The 15486-nt window shown below is 41.0% G+C and overlaps 1 protein-coding gene across 1 annotated transcript in view; it reads left to right on the top strand.

The window, feature by feature from the left end:
* Clcn4 (chloride voltage-gated channel 4) overlaps positions 1-11572 on the top strand; it is a 55687-nt gene extending 44115 nt beyond the window's left edge. Inside the window, 4 exon segments of the mRNA XM_029479670.1 lie at positions 491-1117; positions 3801-3987; positions 5080-5478; positions 11350-11572. Of these exon segments, the coding sequence (XP_029335530.1) occupies positions 491-1117; positions 3801-3987; positions 5080-5478; positions 11350-11570 (1434 nt within the window). The 3' untranslated portion in view covers positions 11571-11572.
* The last annotated feature ends 3914 nt before the right edge of the window (positions 11573-15486 follow it).

The following is a 15486-nucleotide window of genomic DNA, read 5'->3' as shown; positions in this document are numbered from 1 at the left end:
GAAGTGGGGGGGCGCTATGGGGGACTTTTGGGATAGCATTGGAAATGTAATTGAGGAAAATATGTAATAAAAATATTAAAAATAAAAAAAAAGAATTATTGAGTTTGGGAAGACTTCTGTGACATGGACAGTATTATGAGTACATATACTAATTTTTTCATTTATGCTCAGGTCCTGGACCATACTAAACATTTGCTATACCTCTGAGCTATATCCAAGCCTTTCATTTCTCTTCAAAACATAGCACAGCCTATTTTGGTTAAAGCTGTCCAACTTTTGTTATACTAAGTCTTTTAGTGCTAGGGTGTGAACCCAGGATCTTATGACTATTAGATAAACACTGTACCACCAAGTTGTACTCTCAGTTTACAAGTTTATATTTAGACATGAGTTTCCTTGAGTGACTTTTTGGTTACAATTAAACCTAAACTGATAACACGAGTGGAATATACTTTTGGTCATAGAATGTGTTTTTTATTTCAAGTGCCAGCAGGTAGCTGCTAAGCCAAGGGAAAAGCTCTAAGCAGTCTTTTCTCTGTTCATTCTGTGATTTTCTATCTATTTGTCCCAGGTCAGCTACTACTTTCCCTTGAAAACCTTGTGGAGGTCATTTTTTGCAGCCCTGGTGGCTGCCTTCACACTGCGCTCCATCAACCCCTTTGGAAATAGCCGCCTGGTTCTCTTTTATGTGGAGTATCATACACCCTGGTACATGGCTGAACTCTTCCCTTTCATCCTTCTTGGAGTCTTTGGGGGTTTATGGGGAACCCTCTTCACACGCTGCAACATTGCTTGGTGCAGGAGGCGTAAAACCACCAGGCTGGGGAAGTATCCAGTGTTGGAGGTTATTGTGGTGACAGCCATCACCGCCATCATTGCCTATCCCAATCCCTACACTCGCCAGAGCACCAGTGAGCTCATATCTGAGCTATTCAATGATTGTGGGGCTCTTGAGTCTTCTCAGCTCTGTGACTACATCAATGACCCCAATATGACTCGGCCTGTGGATGACATTCCGGACCGGCCAGCTGGGGTTGGAGTTTACACAGCCATGTGGCAGCTGGCCTTGGCACTGATCTTCAAAATAGTCATTACTATATTTACCTTTGGCATGAAGGTAAGTAAAGCAGAAAGAAGGGGAAGAGAGCATGACTGTTTTGGGGGAGTGGGGGACAGCTAATTAATTATTCTCCCAATAAAATTATGATTTGAAGAAGAGAAACGTTTTTCTTGAATGTTCTCGTGAGTTTCATTTTCTTTTTATTGAATAGAAACAGTTCTCTGGACAGCAAGCATATGAAGTAGACATTTTATTTTCATTTTCTTTTTATATTGGTGTGTGTGTGTGTGTGTGTGTGTGTTTTTAAATACTGGGACTCACAGTGTAACTCTGGCCCAGAAGTTGCTTTATATAGACCAGAGTAGCCTTGAATTCATAGAGATCTCATGCATCCCAAGAACTGCAGTTAAGGGCGCATGGTATCACACCTGGCTATTTTCCACATTCTAGTTAAAGAAGCTGTAGATGACGGCCCAAGCCAATTTGTGGGATATTTATGAGGTACAGGGTTGGACATCAAGTCATTCCATTGTCTTAGACAAATATAGGTTTAGCTGCTAAGTGAGTAATGGCAGTTAGAGAGCCCTTGAGAATTATCTGTATCCTGAGCAAGGATACCAGGCCTTTGGGATATAGAGACCAATGCAAAATGCTGTTCTTGAAGGGTGCATGGCTCTGGAAAGACACAGGCAAAGCCTCCAGCATTCAAAGGATCTGTACCAGGCAACATGAATAGTGCATCAGCATCAGAAGGACACAGAGTAATTGCTCCCCTGTCTGACTTTAAGTAGCTTCATGCCATGGGCTGTTTGCATACATGTTTTTGATGTTTTTGAGAGTTGTGGATAATAGTGCATGCTTCCATTTTTGGAGAGAAGACAAGTTATTTCATTCCGGTTTGAAGTACTGTTTTAACCCAACTCAGGTATACATACCTCCCATGTTATGGAGACATTATTATTGCTTTCTTTTTCTCCTTGAGATGGTGTCTCATTGTTTAGATCAGGCTGTCTCTGAACTTGTTATCCACTAGCCTCTTCCTCTCAAATGCTGGGATAATACATGTTAGTGTCATACCTAGCCACGTTTATCATTGTAAAGTATAGAATTCATTGTCTTTATGTATATCCACGAATGTAGGATAGCAATTGCTTATTTAGATTCAGAATATTTTCATTCCCCCAAAGACACTATATTAATAGTTACTCTTTACCCTCCTCTCCTCTAGCCTTTGCAGCCATTCATGTGTTCTCTGATACTGTGGCTTTACTATTTTGGAAATTTCATATAAAGAGAATGGGATATGTGCCCTTTTGTGTCTAGCATTTTTTACTCAGCATCATGGTTTCAAGGTTCATCCATGCTGTACCATGTTCCAATATGTCGTTCCTTTTATTGGCTAAATAGTATTTTGTTCTATGTATATTCCACATTTTCTTTATCCATTCAACTTTCAATGGACAGCTGGACTGGTTTTGCCTCTTAATTGTTGTGAATAGTACCATTTTTTTCTATTTAAAAACTTATCAGAATACTATTTGTACGGAGTGGACCACAGCTTAATGAATTTTCCTAAAACATGCACATTCAAAATCTTCTTTTTACAGACTCTCAGAAATGGCGAATTTGTAAAGCACAAGATGGGTAGAACTCATTAAGCAGACCTTATCCTTCCGTTCCCATCAAAGGAGTTTGTCTTTGTGTTCCAGGAAGATGCTACGGGTACCCTTTAGTGTTTACTAAGAAAGGCTTATTTTCAAGTTAAGGGGGACTCAATAACTGTGGAGTAAAGGGAATTCAGAAAGAGATAGTTTCTCAAAGATCATCCTGAACTCTAGGAATTGCACAAGAGGCTGCCTCCTTCACTTCAGTGAGGTTAAAGATCTGCTTTCATCCTCACATTGATGGCTACTGGGGTGGTGGGAAGAGCAGCTGCTGGGAGATCGACAAGCTTGTGGACTCTCCTTGAACTCGGGAGTCAAGGAGTTCTGAAGCTTACATATGATCACCAGCTAACCCAAAACATGTTTCATTCATAAATGTAGAAAACTCACCACTACCAACACCTATTAGGCCACACAGTCTGCTTTCTTGCTGCCCTTGAGATCGCTGGAAAATATTCTGATAGCTTCTTGGAAAACGAGTTGAGTCAGGAAGGGGATATTTTTCTCCTCTCCCCCTGATAGGTGTGTCCAGCCATCACCCTTTGGAGAGAGCAGTAAGTCTTTGAAAAGCTTTTGGAGGATCCAGGACAGCTATCCTGACATGCAGTACACTCAGTTTATTTTACCTGGGAGCAAATGAAGGCCCCCCTCATCTGTTCTCATGCTGTGGCTTTGACATTTAATTTTCAAAGCCAGTGTGAATGACACAGCTAGGGGAGTGAGAAAGTGCTGAGAGGCTCAGGTGGCAGATGCTGGCTTGGAATGTTATCTGCAGTGAAGTTTATTCTTTAATGCACAGCAGGCAAAGGGGCTGGCCTTTGAAGGAGAGGAAATGAAAGTGTCAAACTGTGTTCTTTATGAGTTGCAGTGAACTCCACTACCTAAGCGACTGTGTGGGTCAAATCATTTGTCTCACCTTTCCTCAGCTTCCTTGTTTTGAAGAGCTGTGTCTCCTGTGAGGACCTAAGGCAAATAAATGCAAATGTTGTGGGGGTGGGAGACTCTCACTCTTCCTTGGACTGGGTGATCTGGGCCTCCTTTTCTCAGGCTGCCCTTTTTCTGTGTGCTCCTTCGAGATTCCCTCAGGTCTCTTCATCCCCAGTATGGCTGTAGGAGCCATGGCAGGCCGGATGGTGGGAATCGGTGTGGAGCAGCTGGCCTACCATCACCATGACTGGATCATCTTCAGGAACTGGTGCAGGCCTGGAGCGGACTGTGTCACACCAGGGCTTTATGCGATGGTGGGAGCTGCAGCCTGTCTAGGTACAGCCATAGGTGGGGAAGGAGGAGGGCAGGGTGCTGATCTACCTTAGAGGTCAGACAAGAAGAAAGAGAGGAGTTTGGGCATTGGCTTTGCTTGGGATAAGGCTAGGCTATACTCTGGTAATAAGTAAATCCCTACATCTTGGTAGTCCATGCCTTGTTCAACACACACACATGCACACACACACACACACACACACTTTCACATGTTTTAGAAGGCTCTCCTCTGTCCAGCCATTCAAAAGCCCAGGCTGATCTTACAGATGTACCATCTAGAACACTGTTTTTCAAACTGAGGATCACAACCACAATGGTTGCCTTAGACCAGGGGAACACACAGATATTTACATCACAATTTATGACAGTGTCAAAATTACAGTTATGAAGTAGCAATAAAATAATTTTCTGGTTGGGGATCACCAGAACACAAGGAACTGCATTAAAGGGTCACAGCATTAGGAAATTCTAGAACCACTGATCTAGACTATGGCTTTGTAACAAGTGATATTGGAGATACTTTCCCTTATCATAAATACAAGTGCCACTTGTGTATAGTGGGTAGAGGGCACAGAGGCTCCTTAGCTTATGAGCATAGGACTTTCTTGATAATAGATACCTTATATCTTAAGTATTAAGGTTAAGAAATCCTTATTTATTAGAGTATCCTTTTGTTGGAATTGCCTTAGAATGCCTAGGGAAAGTTGGATCCTTGTCCAATCTGACATTCTTTAAAATTTCTACAACTCTTTGGCTTCTGAGCTGCTTGTACTGTCAGAAGTCTGGATAGTCTGGTAGAATTCACTCATCAAAAAGCCAGGCGCAGGATCTGGGTGAATATATAACCCATGTTCCTCATTGGAGTAGAACTCCGTTAGGCAATGTACAAGTCCCTGATGCAAAGCTGGATTTAACAGTCTGAGCCCATTCATTATATGGGACTGCCTCTTTGGAACAAGTATGAGAAGTACTGAAAGTTCTCATTAGAGAGCCTGCTGGGGATGAAATTATGATCTGTTTGTTTGTTTCCACAGATCACACATTCATGGGGACTAGGGCTGGGCTTTTAAATCTCATTGTCCTTTTCTGTTATAGGTGGAGTGACTAGGATGACAGTGTCTCTAGTGGTCATTATGTTTGAACTGACTGGAGGTCTGGAGTATATTGTACCCCTGATGGCAGCTGCTGTCACCAGCAAGTGGGTGGCTGATGCCTTTGGGAAAGAAGGGATTTATGAAGCCCACATCCATCTGAATGGATACCCATTTCTTGATGTGAAGGATGAGTTCACCCACCGTACGCTGGCCACTGATGTGATGCGGCCCCGGAGGGGAGAACCACCATTATCAGTACTAACCCAGGACAGCATGACTGTGGAGGACGTGGAAACTCTCATTAAGGAGACAGACTACAACGGCTTTCCTGTGGTTGTCTCCAGAGACTCGGAGCGTCTCATCGGCTTTGCCCAGAGGCGGGAGCTAATCTTGGCTATAAGTGAGTAAGAACAAGGAGGCTTTCACATTTTCCTCAGAGACAAATGGTAGTTTTGTTTTGTTTTTTGTTTTTTGTTTCCCCTAGAATCAACACATGAGTTCCAGGGAGTTCCTTGAGTTGAGGACTTCCTTGATAGGCCCCCAACATGTCAAGTCTAAGTGGTCAGTCCTCAACCTGTGTACATATAGGCAACAAAATGGATTCAGTAGGTTGTATGTGCTTAGTATGTATATGCATATTTATAATAACTATAGAAGAGAGCTTAGTATGTATATGCATATGTATAATAACTATAGAAGAGAATATGAAATTTAGGTGATATGAGAGGTAACATAGGAAAAGTTGGAATGGGAGAAGGAGGTGTGGAAATGCTATAAATAACTGTACTCATATATTAAATTCTCAAAAACAAAATTTATGACAAAAAATTAAAAACCAGAAGTTTCCAAGCATTGATTTCAGTGTATTTGTCATCTAGGATCAGGTTAAGATACAAATTCTGATTTAACTGGCTCACTGGGTTTTGAGACTCTATATTCTTTCTGAGCTTCCCAGTCATACCATGTTTCTGATCACAACTCACATTGCAAAGAGTTAAGATTTCAACTCAATAGTTACCCTGAGGTAGATTAGATAGTTCTCGTTAGAAATTTGATGCTGTGTACAGGCATCCACTGGGACTCCATTCCTGCCAGGATATATGCTAATGTTGCTGCTGCTGTCACACTATTTTCTTTGGATAGCAGAGAAGGAAATAATGTATAGGTGGGGTGTTCCAATGAAAGGCTGTCCAAGGAAGCCAGTCTATGGATCCATTTTGCCAGGGATAACAGCAGTGGAAGGGAAGCAAGAGGTAGACCTGGGTAAAAGTTGTAGAGAGAGCTCCAGGCAAGGAGAAATAATGTATTTCAGAGGACCAAGTCCTATGGACCTTGGGATGTAGTAGGTACAAGTGCCACTGTAGCCCATCTTCCCATGCATGGCAAACATCAGGCCTGGCAATCATCAGTCCTGCTCCATGATCTGTGAAATACTCCTACATCATATGGGAGACAAGCTTCTGGCACAACTTTTATACCCATAGGACAGTGTTATGTTCCACCCCATCTTCTAGAATGTTCCTGCATGCAACAATGAGACCTTCTTCCTCTTGCATGACTGCTGGTTACCTCACTGCTAACACACCTTCACCAGGCTGCTGTTTATCCTCTGGCCCTTTGTTCTTATTTCCCAGGAACTTCCTTTTCTATTTTTAAAACTCCTTTACCATATTAAATATCTTAAAATATATTTAAGATATCTTCCTCTAAAGCTGTCCAAATGTTAGTGTAGATAAGCACTGCTTTCTAACTTTAATGGTTAGCTCACACTGAAAACAAAGTTTCAGCTTACATTTTAGGTACCATGGCAAATTCTTTTGTGAGCACTCAGAGATGTTTCTCTTTCTATAGGTCCTATCTTGGAATAGGGAGGTGCCTTGAGGGGTAAATATTGCCTTACAAATAATGAGATCATTAAAAAGTTGTTTAAGTAGGGTTGGGTTTGTTTTATAATAATGGAATCAGCAGCCTTTAAAATGCATTCAGTCTCCTAAAATCTTTTACGCAAAGGCTTAGTTTAGAAATTGAAGTAATAAATGTCACAGAATCCATTACCTATTGTGCTGCTCCAGGCACACCTGCTAAGAGACAGCTTACTAATTTTCCTTAAATCTATTACTGTAATCAAGTGGGAAGTGGTAATTGGCATCAACTCATTGGAGAAGAAATTGAAGCTCTGCAAGTGTGCACCCTCTCAGAAGCTATGTTTGGAATATCTGAAGAGGCACCATGCAGTGTAAATAATATTTCTGTGCAGAAGCTGATATTTATGTGACTTACAGAAAAGGCAAGGGGGGGTTTGCTCCAAGGAATCAGACAAGCTGTTTTCCTAAGCTATGGAAATGACAGGGTCACCAGTTTCTGGTAGTGAGATTTAAGACCTATATTTGAGGAATTGTATGCTTTTGCATGAATATTGAGATAGGGCACTAAACGGTGTGCTAAAACTCTTTCATGCCAAGTTCACTTTTAAGGGCTACTGCAAGGAACATTCAAGAAAGTTGTCATGAAGAAAGAATAAGAAATGAGAAAAAGGATTTGCTTACATTTTACGTTTTGTTCTTTTCTTTTAAAACTTAAAAATAACTTTGTTAAGTTAGCAAAGTAATGGATTTCATAATAGTGTTTTTACGCATGTGTGTTAATGAATGAATTAGGCATGTTGTGTCATTTCTATTCCATTTCTGGAAGACCAGAGAACATATTAGAGGGTGATGGCTAGCGCCACCGTGCGGGAATCAGAGCTATTTGTCATTGGGACTCTGTGTGCGACCCTTGTTCACATTCCTAGCAAGGGGAATTTTCCTTCTCATTACTCTTTGTAAATATGAAGATTTTTCTGTACTCAGCAGGGCTCAGGCTCTTCAAGTCCTGGCTTCTGCAATTAAGCAAGTACAGGTTCCAAGAGGACTCAGTGGGAAGCCACAGAGATGATTAAAGGAATGGAAAGTTAAAGATTTATGGAGAAGAGTTAAGGGAACTCTCATTGTTGTTGTTTTTTTCATCTAGTGGATGACTTAATAATGATTCTCCAGCATATGGAAGATGCTTGTTTGCATAAAGAGATCCACGTTCAGGACAGAATGAGAAGATAGGTATCAGATCTGCCAGACAGACTCTGTAAGTGTAGAGGTTTCTGTCTGGAAGCACTCTTAATTATTGGAGTGGGTCATGTGGAATAGTGCTGTTAATTACTTTCTGCTAAGTGTTAAAATATATGATGTGTGTGTGAGAGATTTCTCCATGCTTTGGGAGGTAGTATCTTATAAAATAATCTTTTCCTTCTACGTAGCGTTTAAGTCATGTCATATTGCTACTTAGCATGAGAGTGGTTGCTTCCAATTTTCCATTTTAACCTTTCTTGTTAATTGTGCTTTTTTTAAATGGAAGCATTCTTAACCAACTGGGTAATAGAGCATAGCTTCCCTGGAAACAATTACTCTAAAGTAAAGGCTAGTAACCTTAATACCACTGACATTTGGATCTGGTAGCATCCTTATTCTCTCTCCACTAGAATCTAGTGGCACTCTGCTTTTCTATTTTGTGACTAAATTCCCCTGAGAATGGGACCTAAACTGTTCCCAGTTAAGAATCATTGTTCTGAAGCCACTCACAGGCATATTAGATGTTTGATTACTTCTAACTTAAGAATTTTTTTCTTCATCTATCACATATGTGAAATGCATGTCACCAACACCATATTAATTACCCTCTTTGCCTCTGACATTATTACTACAAGAAAGTGGAATATGAGGTTGAACAGCCTTAGCAGGTGCTCATAAAATATACATCATTTTCAAAGGAGCTGTGTCTACTAAGACTAGTTCTAGTACAATATTATGACGAAACCTTCTACAAACATTGAAAGATACATTTAAGTGCTTGGCCTTTCAAACATTTAAAAATGAAGTTATTTTTATTACTTTTAAAAGTAAAAGTAATAATGCTCCTAAGTTATTGAAAAAAATTGGAAAAAATTAAAAGATACCCTCACTGTTAAACAAAGGCCACCATAGTTAATATTCAGTGAATTTTCTTCCTATCTTTTATGTCTTAAGACTAGATGTTTGGGGGTTCAAGATATTGCTCAGAAGCATAGGTATAGCACCTCCTTTTCCAGAGTTTCAAACCTTAATATAAATCTTTATAATTTAGTTTCAAAGTAACCTAGGAGAACCATTCTGAAAGGATTAGCCACTGTCATCCAGAATAGCAAGAAATAGAACTCAGATTCACATCTGATCCCAGCTACTTTTTACAATCCTTGCCTGGTGGCAAATAGCAATCTTGGGCAATCTTTTATAATGCACCTTCCATGAAATAGGCTCTATTCTACATGACAAACAGCTAGATACACTGACATTAGCTAGATCTTATCCACTAATGCATACACACATGCATATGACAACAATGCTTTGTGTTGAGGCTGAAGAAATGGCTTAGCAACTAAGAGTATTTGCTGCTCTTCCAGAGGATCCAAGTTCCCTTCCCATCACCCAGGTCAGATGGCTCTCAGCATCCTGTAGCTTCGGTTCTGGGATAGCCAATGCTCCTTCTGGCCTTCCTAAGTGCACACACAGACACACACAGGTACACATAAACACACAATCCAAATGAAAACAAATCTTTAACAAAATGTTTTGTGTCTATGGCATTCTTAGACATGGTTTTGGCACAGGAGATACACTGGTAAGCAAGACGTCATTGAGTTCCTAGTTGTTTTTATCAGCGTTTCAAACAGTATCAGGAGATTATGAGGAAACATGCTTATTCTTGTTTATTTCATCAACTGGGCTGGATGGTTTTATGAGAGGCTTGACAAACCCATGTGATCAGTTCTCGATTAATGGTTGTGGTTTGATCCAATCCTGATGTTCAATCTGATTATTGAAGTGAATGGAAATCACGTTATATGGGATGTTAAGAGACTAATTTGGCTTGTGGGAATGAGCAAATAAGTATGTACTGAATATGGCCTCTGTGCCTGAGAGCTTTAAGACAGAAACCTTTTGGATTAGGAGACAAGAGCACAGTGTGTAGCCTGTAGTGTGGATCGTATAGGATCTGCACTTGAAAACATGCTGTACGTCAGTGTTATTGAGTATTTGTAGCTGAATAACATCCCATTTGATGTAGCTAGATTCATCTTGACCTGCATAATGTGCAGGCACTTGCCCAGCAGGCCTGCCTTTCCTCTTTACAACAGAGACCCGCTTTCAGACTCAGCCTGACCCAGATGATGCCAGTATTCCATTAGAGTACTCTATTGCACTAAATGGTCTTAGAGGAAGCAGTAAGAATTTTATTTTTGAAGGAACAATATAGGTGAATAGTAGTCGTCTTTGAGAAGGTTAAGAACTGTACTATAGGAACTGGCATTCATTTTTAAGGCAGGCCCTGATATACATTTTCCCTAACCTTTTCCCATGAACTAAAAGAAAGATTAAAATTCCAACAGCAGGAAAATAGCCTTGGAGAAATATCTTGAGACCGATGGATTTATTTCATGTGTGACTTAAAATAGCTTGGGTTTCTAGCACTACATTAAGCTGTAACTCTAATGAATTCCGGTTACCCTACTTTTCTTCAGCATCGTATGGCGTTGCCTACAGACAGAAATGAAGTAATTGCTACCATAACAGTTTTACTATCTTTCTTTGTGAAATCTATGAAATGGCACATTTTAAAGAGAGGAGAATCAAGAGGTGAAGGGATGCAGCTTTTCTAGGGTTGTTTCTTTGGTCCCGAGGGTCATATTTGGGATTGAGCGGCATTTCTGGGCTATGAGCCTAGGCAAGTCTTATTGGTTTCTCATTCTTTTAGGGTTCATAATACCATTTAGGCCATTTGTAAGCTTGTTTGTAAAAAAAAACCATTGTGCTAAGGTTACTGGGCAGTGAAATGAGGTTTCTTGTTCACACAAAGTTCAGCTCATGGTGAGATGGAATAAAAGTGAGGATGGAGGACCTTTGATCATTTGGGGTGCTTTGGAGTCTAGAGGAAAACAGGGGACATCTATATAGGGTCATGTTGGTGAGGGCCCATCTTGTAAGATGTTGGCAGTGAACTTTCTGGTCACAGCAGGGCCTCTCACAGCATGTGAGAGGGATGCCAGATCCACAGATGTTTGGCTAAAGTACTTGTTATGACTGTGCCTTTTGCCCTCCAAACTCCTTTTTTTGAGATTTTGAGATGCTGTATGTGGGCAAGTAAGGGTAGTGAAATACAAAGTTTTTGTATGTGGCTTTATCATTTTTTCTCACTCTTCTAGAAAATGCCAGGCAGAGGCAAGAGGGCATTGTGAGCAATTCCATCATGTACTTCACAGAGGAGCCTCCTGAGCTGCCTGCCAACAGTCCACATCCACTGAAGCTGAGGCGCATTCTGAACCTGAGCCCCTTCACGGTCACAGATCATACCCCCATGGAGACAGTCGTGGACATTTTCCGGAAACTGGGGCTCCGACAATGCCTGGTGACACGAAGTGGGTGAGTATCCAGACAAGGGAAGAGAGAGTACATAGTGTGGCCAGCTTTAATGTGTCTGCCCTTAAGGAAGTCATGGCCCATTGGTTGGACTAGTCCTGGACAGATGCTACCACTAAACTCAGTTGGATGTATTGAGAAAGAACTGTACAAGAAGCTTGAGAACTTTGAGCAGAGGTAGGGACCAGTAGCCTGGGAAGAGGGAGAAACTTCTAGACTAAACTATAGCCTGGGTTCAGTCTGAAGGTTAAGTCAAAGGGAGTAGTTAAAGGACAACTTCTTTCTTCTGCCATGTGACACTTGGCTTAGGGAGAAGGTGCAGTTAGTTCTGCTATTCCATGACATAAATGTCACTCAAAATCATAGTAGTATGCCAAAAGGAGCAGCTAAAGGAAGTTATGGGGAAAATAGACTTGGGTGTACAATACTCAAAACCTTCATCGATGACACACCATTTTTAAAGGATGGGAACCTAAAACACACAAAAGTGTGTATATTTTACACTGGCTGAATCTTTGAGAAATATCCAGATATGGCAATAAATAGTTTATTTTCCCTCAGAAAAACTCACATTGGCTGTAAGGTGAACCTCTGAAGAGCTGTTGCTCTAAAGTTACTGTAAAGGAGTAAAGGGAGAAAATGGGAATTCATCACAGCAAGCTGGATGAGTGTGGCTCCTAACTCTTACATGAGGACAGCATGTTGGTGGATGACCAGTGTGTGTGTGTGTGTGTGTGTGTGTGTGTGTGTGTGTGTGTGTGTGTTGAGTTTAGCTGAGAACAACTTTTCTTTGCTCACCTACTTTATCATGGATATTATTACCCAAAAGTAAATGCCACATCTCTGTTATTCTCAGATAGTTGCCTCATACAACAGTGTATTTTTTTTTAAATAACACCTTTGTACACAAAGAGTATACTGAGGAATTTGATAGTCTAACGGCATTATCTCTGAAACTTTTGTTTTGTGTTGTCACAGGCCAGGAAATCAAAAACAGGAATATCAAATTGCTATGATAATGCCTGGGTTGCTGGCCATTCTTCAGGTTCAAGGAGATGGCCCAAGTTCCGTATCCTCAAAACATTGGATAGAGAAAGGTGCTAGAAGCCATAGACATCTATCCACTGTACTCCCTATGTCAGAGGCTGGAGATAAGCGATGTTGATATCCAACACAGTTCAGGCCTCTGTAGAATTCAGGCTGAACTGTCTTAACAGCATCTGCTATTCTAGAATCAACACACTACAGTATCTATTAGTCATCAACAAGGGTGTTTTTATTCTGTTGGATCTGGGGACAGTTTTAGATGCCACAACCCAAGGAAGTGGCAGTATAGTTGCATAGTAGATAGGGAATGAAAGTGTTGCTAAAAGTCCTACACTGTACAACAGGTTTCCTGCAACAAACCCACAAATTTGGCTTAAAAGTATCACACTAGTGTCATAGTAGAAGGATCCTGGGTTGACTATAGTTTCTAAGTGAGGAATCTTACTCATTTGGCTTCATAGGACTACAGATTCTATAAGCTTTCAGTGTACACATTGAGCTGCACAACTCCTAATTGGTGGGACAGGTTTCTCCTTCATTCTAACTGAGGCTATAGATCACAACTGCCCATGAAAGTTAGAGGTAGTCTCTACTTTCTCACACTTGAAAATACATTAGATGCCCTCACGTGAGGATAAACCCCCAGGGGAAACCCATTTTCTGTTTTCCACTCCAGACTGGGCTCTGAGGTCTTGGGTAAGTTCTGAGAAAGTGAGTTTTTAACAAGCTCCTGGGGATCGCACTCTGAGAACCACTGAAATGAATATCTGCACTTGGGTTTTCAGCATGGAATAAATACCACAATGATTGCCCAGGCCATCTCAAGTGTATTGCAGTTTCTCCTTTCCTCTAAAATAGTCTGATGTCAGTTATCATTGGAATTTCCAGTTCAGTCAGGAAATTCTGCCCCCAATGCCCACTTACACCTCATGGAGCCCCATGAGGTTTTCCTGTGAAGATCTGGGTGCTGAAATTGGCTCCGAATGTTCTAAGAGAAAACAACTCTCCCTCGTTCTCTGGCTCTACATGTTTTAAACAAATACAGATGCTGATACGTTAGTGCTGGCAAGGGATTCTTGTTTGTGGGGCCTTTCATCTTCTCCTTGGGCTTTCAGCCAGGGCAGGCCTGGCTCAAGTCAGCTCATGGTTTTGGTGCATTCCACTGCCATGTGCCTTCCCTGCTCTAGTGGATGAGAGTCTGAGCCTGTCCATTGACCTGATGGTCTGCTGGCTATCTCTAGGTATGGGGCCCAGAGTATTCATAAAAAAAAAAGTAGGAACCAGAGATGCTTTGTACCTGGAATCTAAGAAGCCTTCAAGTACTAATATCAAATTTGGATAAATTTTCCACCAGACATTCTAGAAAGGGAAAACAAATATAGGTGATTATATCAGATTCCCTTATCCTCGCTAGGTGCTCCATAGGAGTCTGAGCAGCATAGCTGTTTCAGAAGACCCCAGCTGCTTTCGTCTACATTTTAGGTCCTTTGTCTTACATCTGGCCATTTGTAATTCACCGGATTTTCATGGAGTGCTACCCAAAGATGCTGGGAGTTCAAACACTCCATTTAAATCAAATAGGACATTTACTGCCACTAATGAAGCCTGCTGGGTTTTGTTTTGCCTCCTTCTGGGTTGATGTTTTGTTGTTGTAGATCAGGGAATGATTTATGCTCAAACTCAAGGCAGATCTAGAACTTACATTTCCTCAGTGCTGCTGGAAGCAATCTAACATGCAGACTTTATAGTTACAGAACTTTATGAAGAGGTTTTCAGAACTATAAATACTTTACTTGAGTTGTTTTTGCAGTTGTTGTTGATGATGATGGTAAATGGACTGGTCTCACTAAACTGCTCAGGCTTGCCCTGAGTTTCTGGGCTGAAGTGATCCAAATGTCCCAGCCTCCCATGAACTTAGACTATAGCCTGTGTTACCAATCATGAGTATATTAGACTCTATCTCTAGGTTAAAGATAATAAAACATGTCCCAGACTATGTATAGATACTTGAAAGAGCTGTGTGTGTGTGTGTGTGTGTGTGTGTGTGTGTGTGTACTTCCATCACTTTGCAAATTACAGTGACCTTATTATTTTGCAAGGAGATACTGGAAGAGTCAGTGTTCTTACTGAGTATGTATTTTGGTTGAGAACTGGAGAAGACTCAAAAAAGGTTTTCAAATAGAAGCCTGTGGTACATCACTTATTATGTGCTCGAGGCTCTGGATTCCATGCCTAACACTAACACCAAAAATATAAAGTGTTAAAAATAAAAGCCTGCTGGGCCACGTGGCTCCAGCCTGAAATCCCATGTACTCACGAGGCTTAAGCAGGGCAATGGCAAGGTTAAGGCTGCCTCATCTGCAGAGTGAGTTCAAGATTAGCATGGTTAACTTAGTGAGACCCTATCACAAAAGAAAAAAGAATAAGCATTAGAGGGTTGGGGACATGACTCTGGTAGAGTACTTACCTTGCATGTGTGAGGCATATAGTCTTAACCACCATACACAGGAATATGGATAGAATCTAATTTAAGTGGCATCACCCAAGGCAGGGGATCCAGATGCAGTCATCATGATCTGTGTTTTCAAGTAAAAAATACATTATAGAAGATGAGTGATCTGGTTAAGTTGAAGCACTGTTTACATATTGAGAATGGTCAGTTGTGGGGCACTTGGCACCATCGAGAACACCTATGGATCCTCTGTTCCTGTGAACTGATCTGCTTAGATTTAGTTCTTTTTTTTTAATATATTTTATTACGTATTTTCCTCAATTATATTTCCAATGCTATCCCAAAAGTCCCCCATACCCTCCCCCCTCTCCCCCATTTCCGTACCCACCCATTCCCATTTTTTTTGTTTGTTTGTTTGTTTTTT

Source organism: Mus caroli, chromosome 7 (genome assembly GCF_900094665.2).
Source record: "Mus caroli chromosome 7, CAROLI_EIJ_v1.1, whole genome shotgun sequence".
Taxonomy (NCBI): Eukaryota; Metazoa; Chordata; class Mammalia; order Rodentia; family Muridae; genus Mus; species Mus caroli.
The sequence above is the reverse complement of the archived record's forward strand: the minus strand, read 5'-3'. Positions and strand labels throughout refer to the sequence as shown.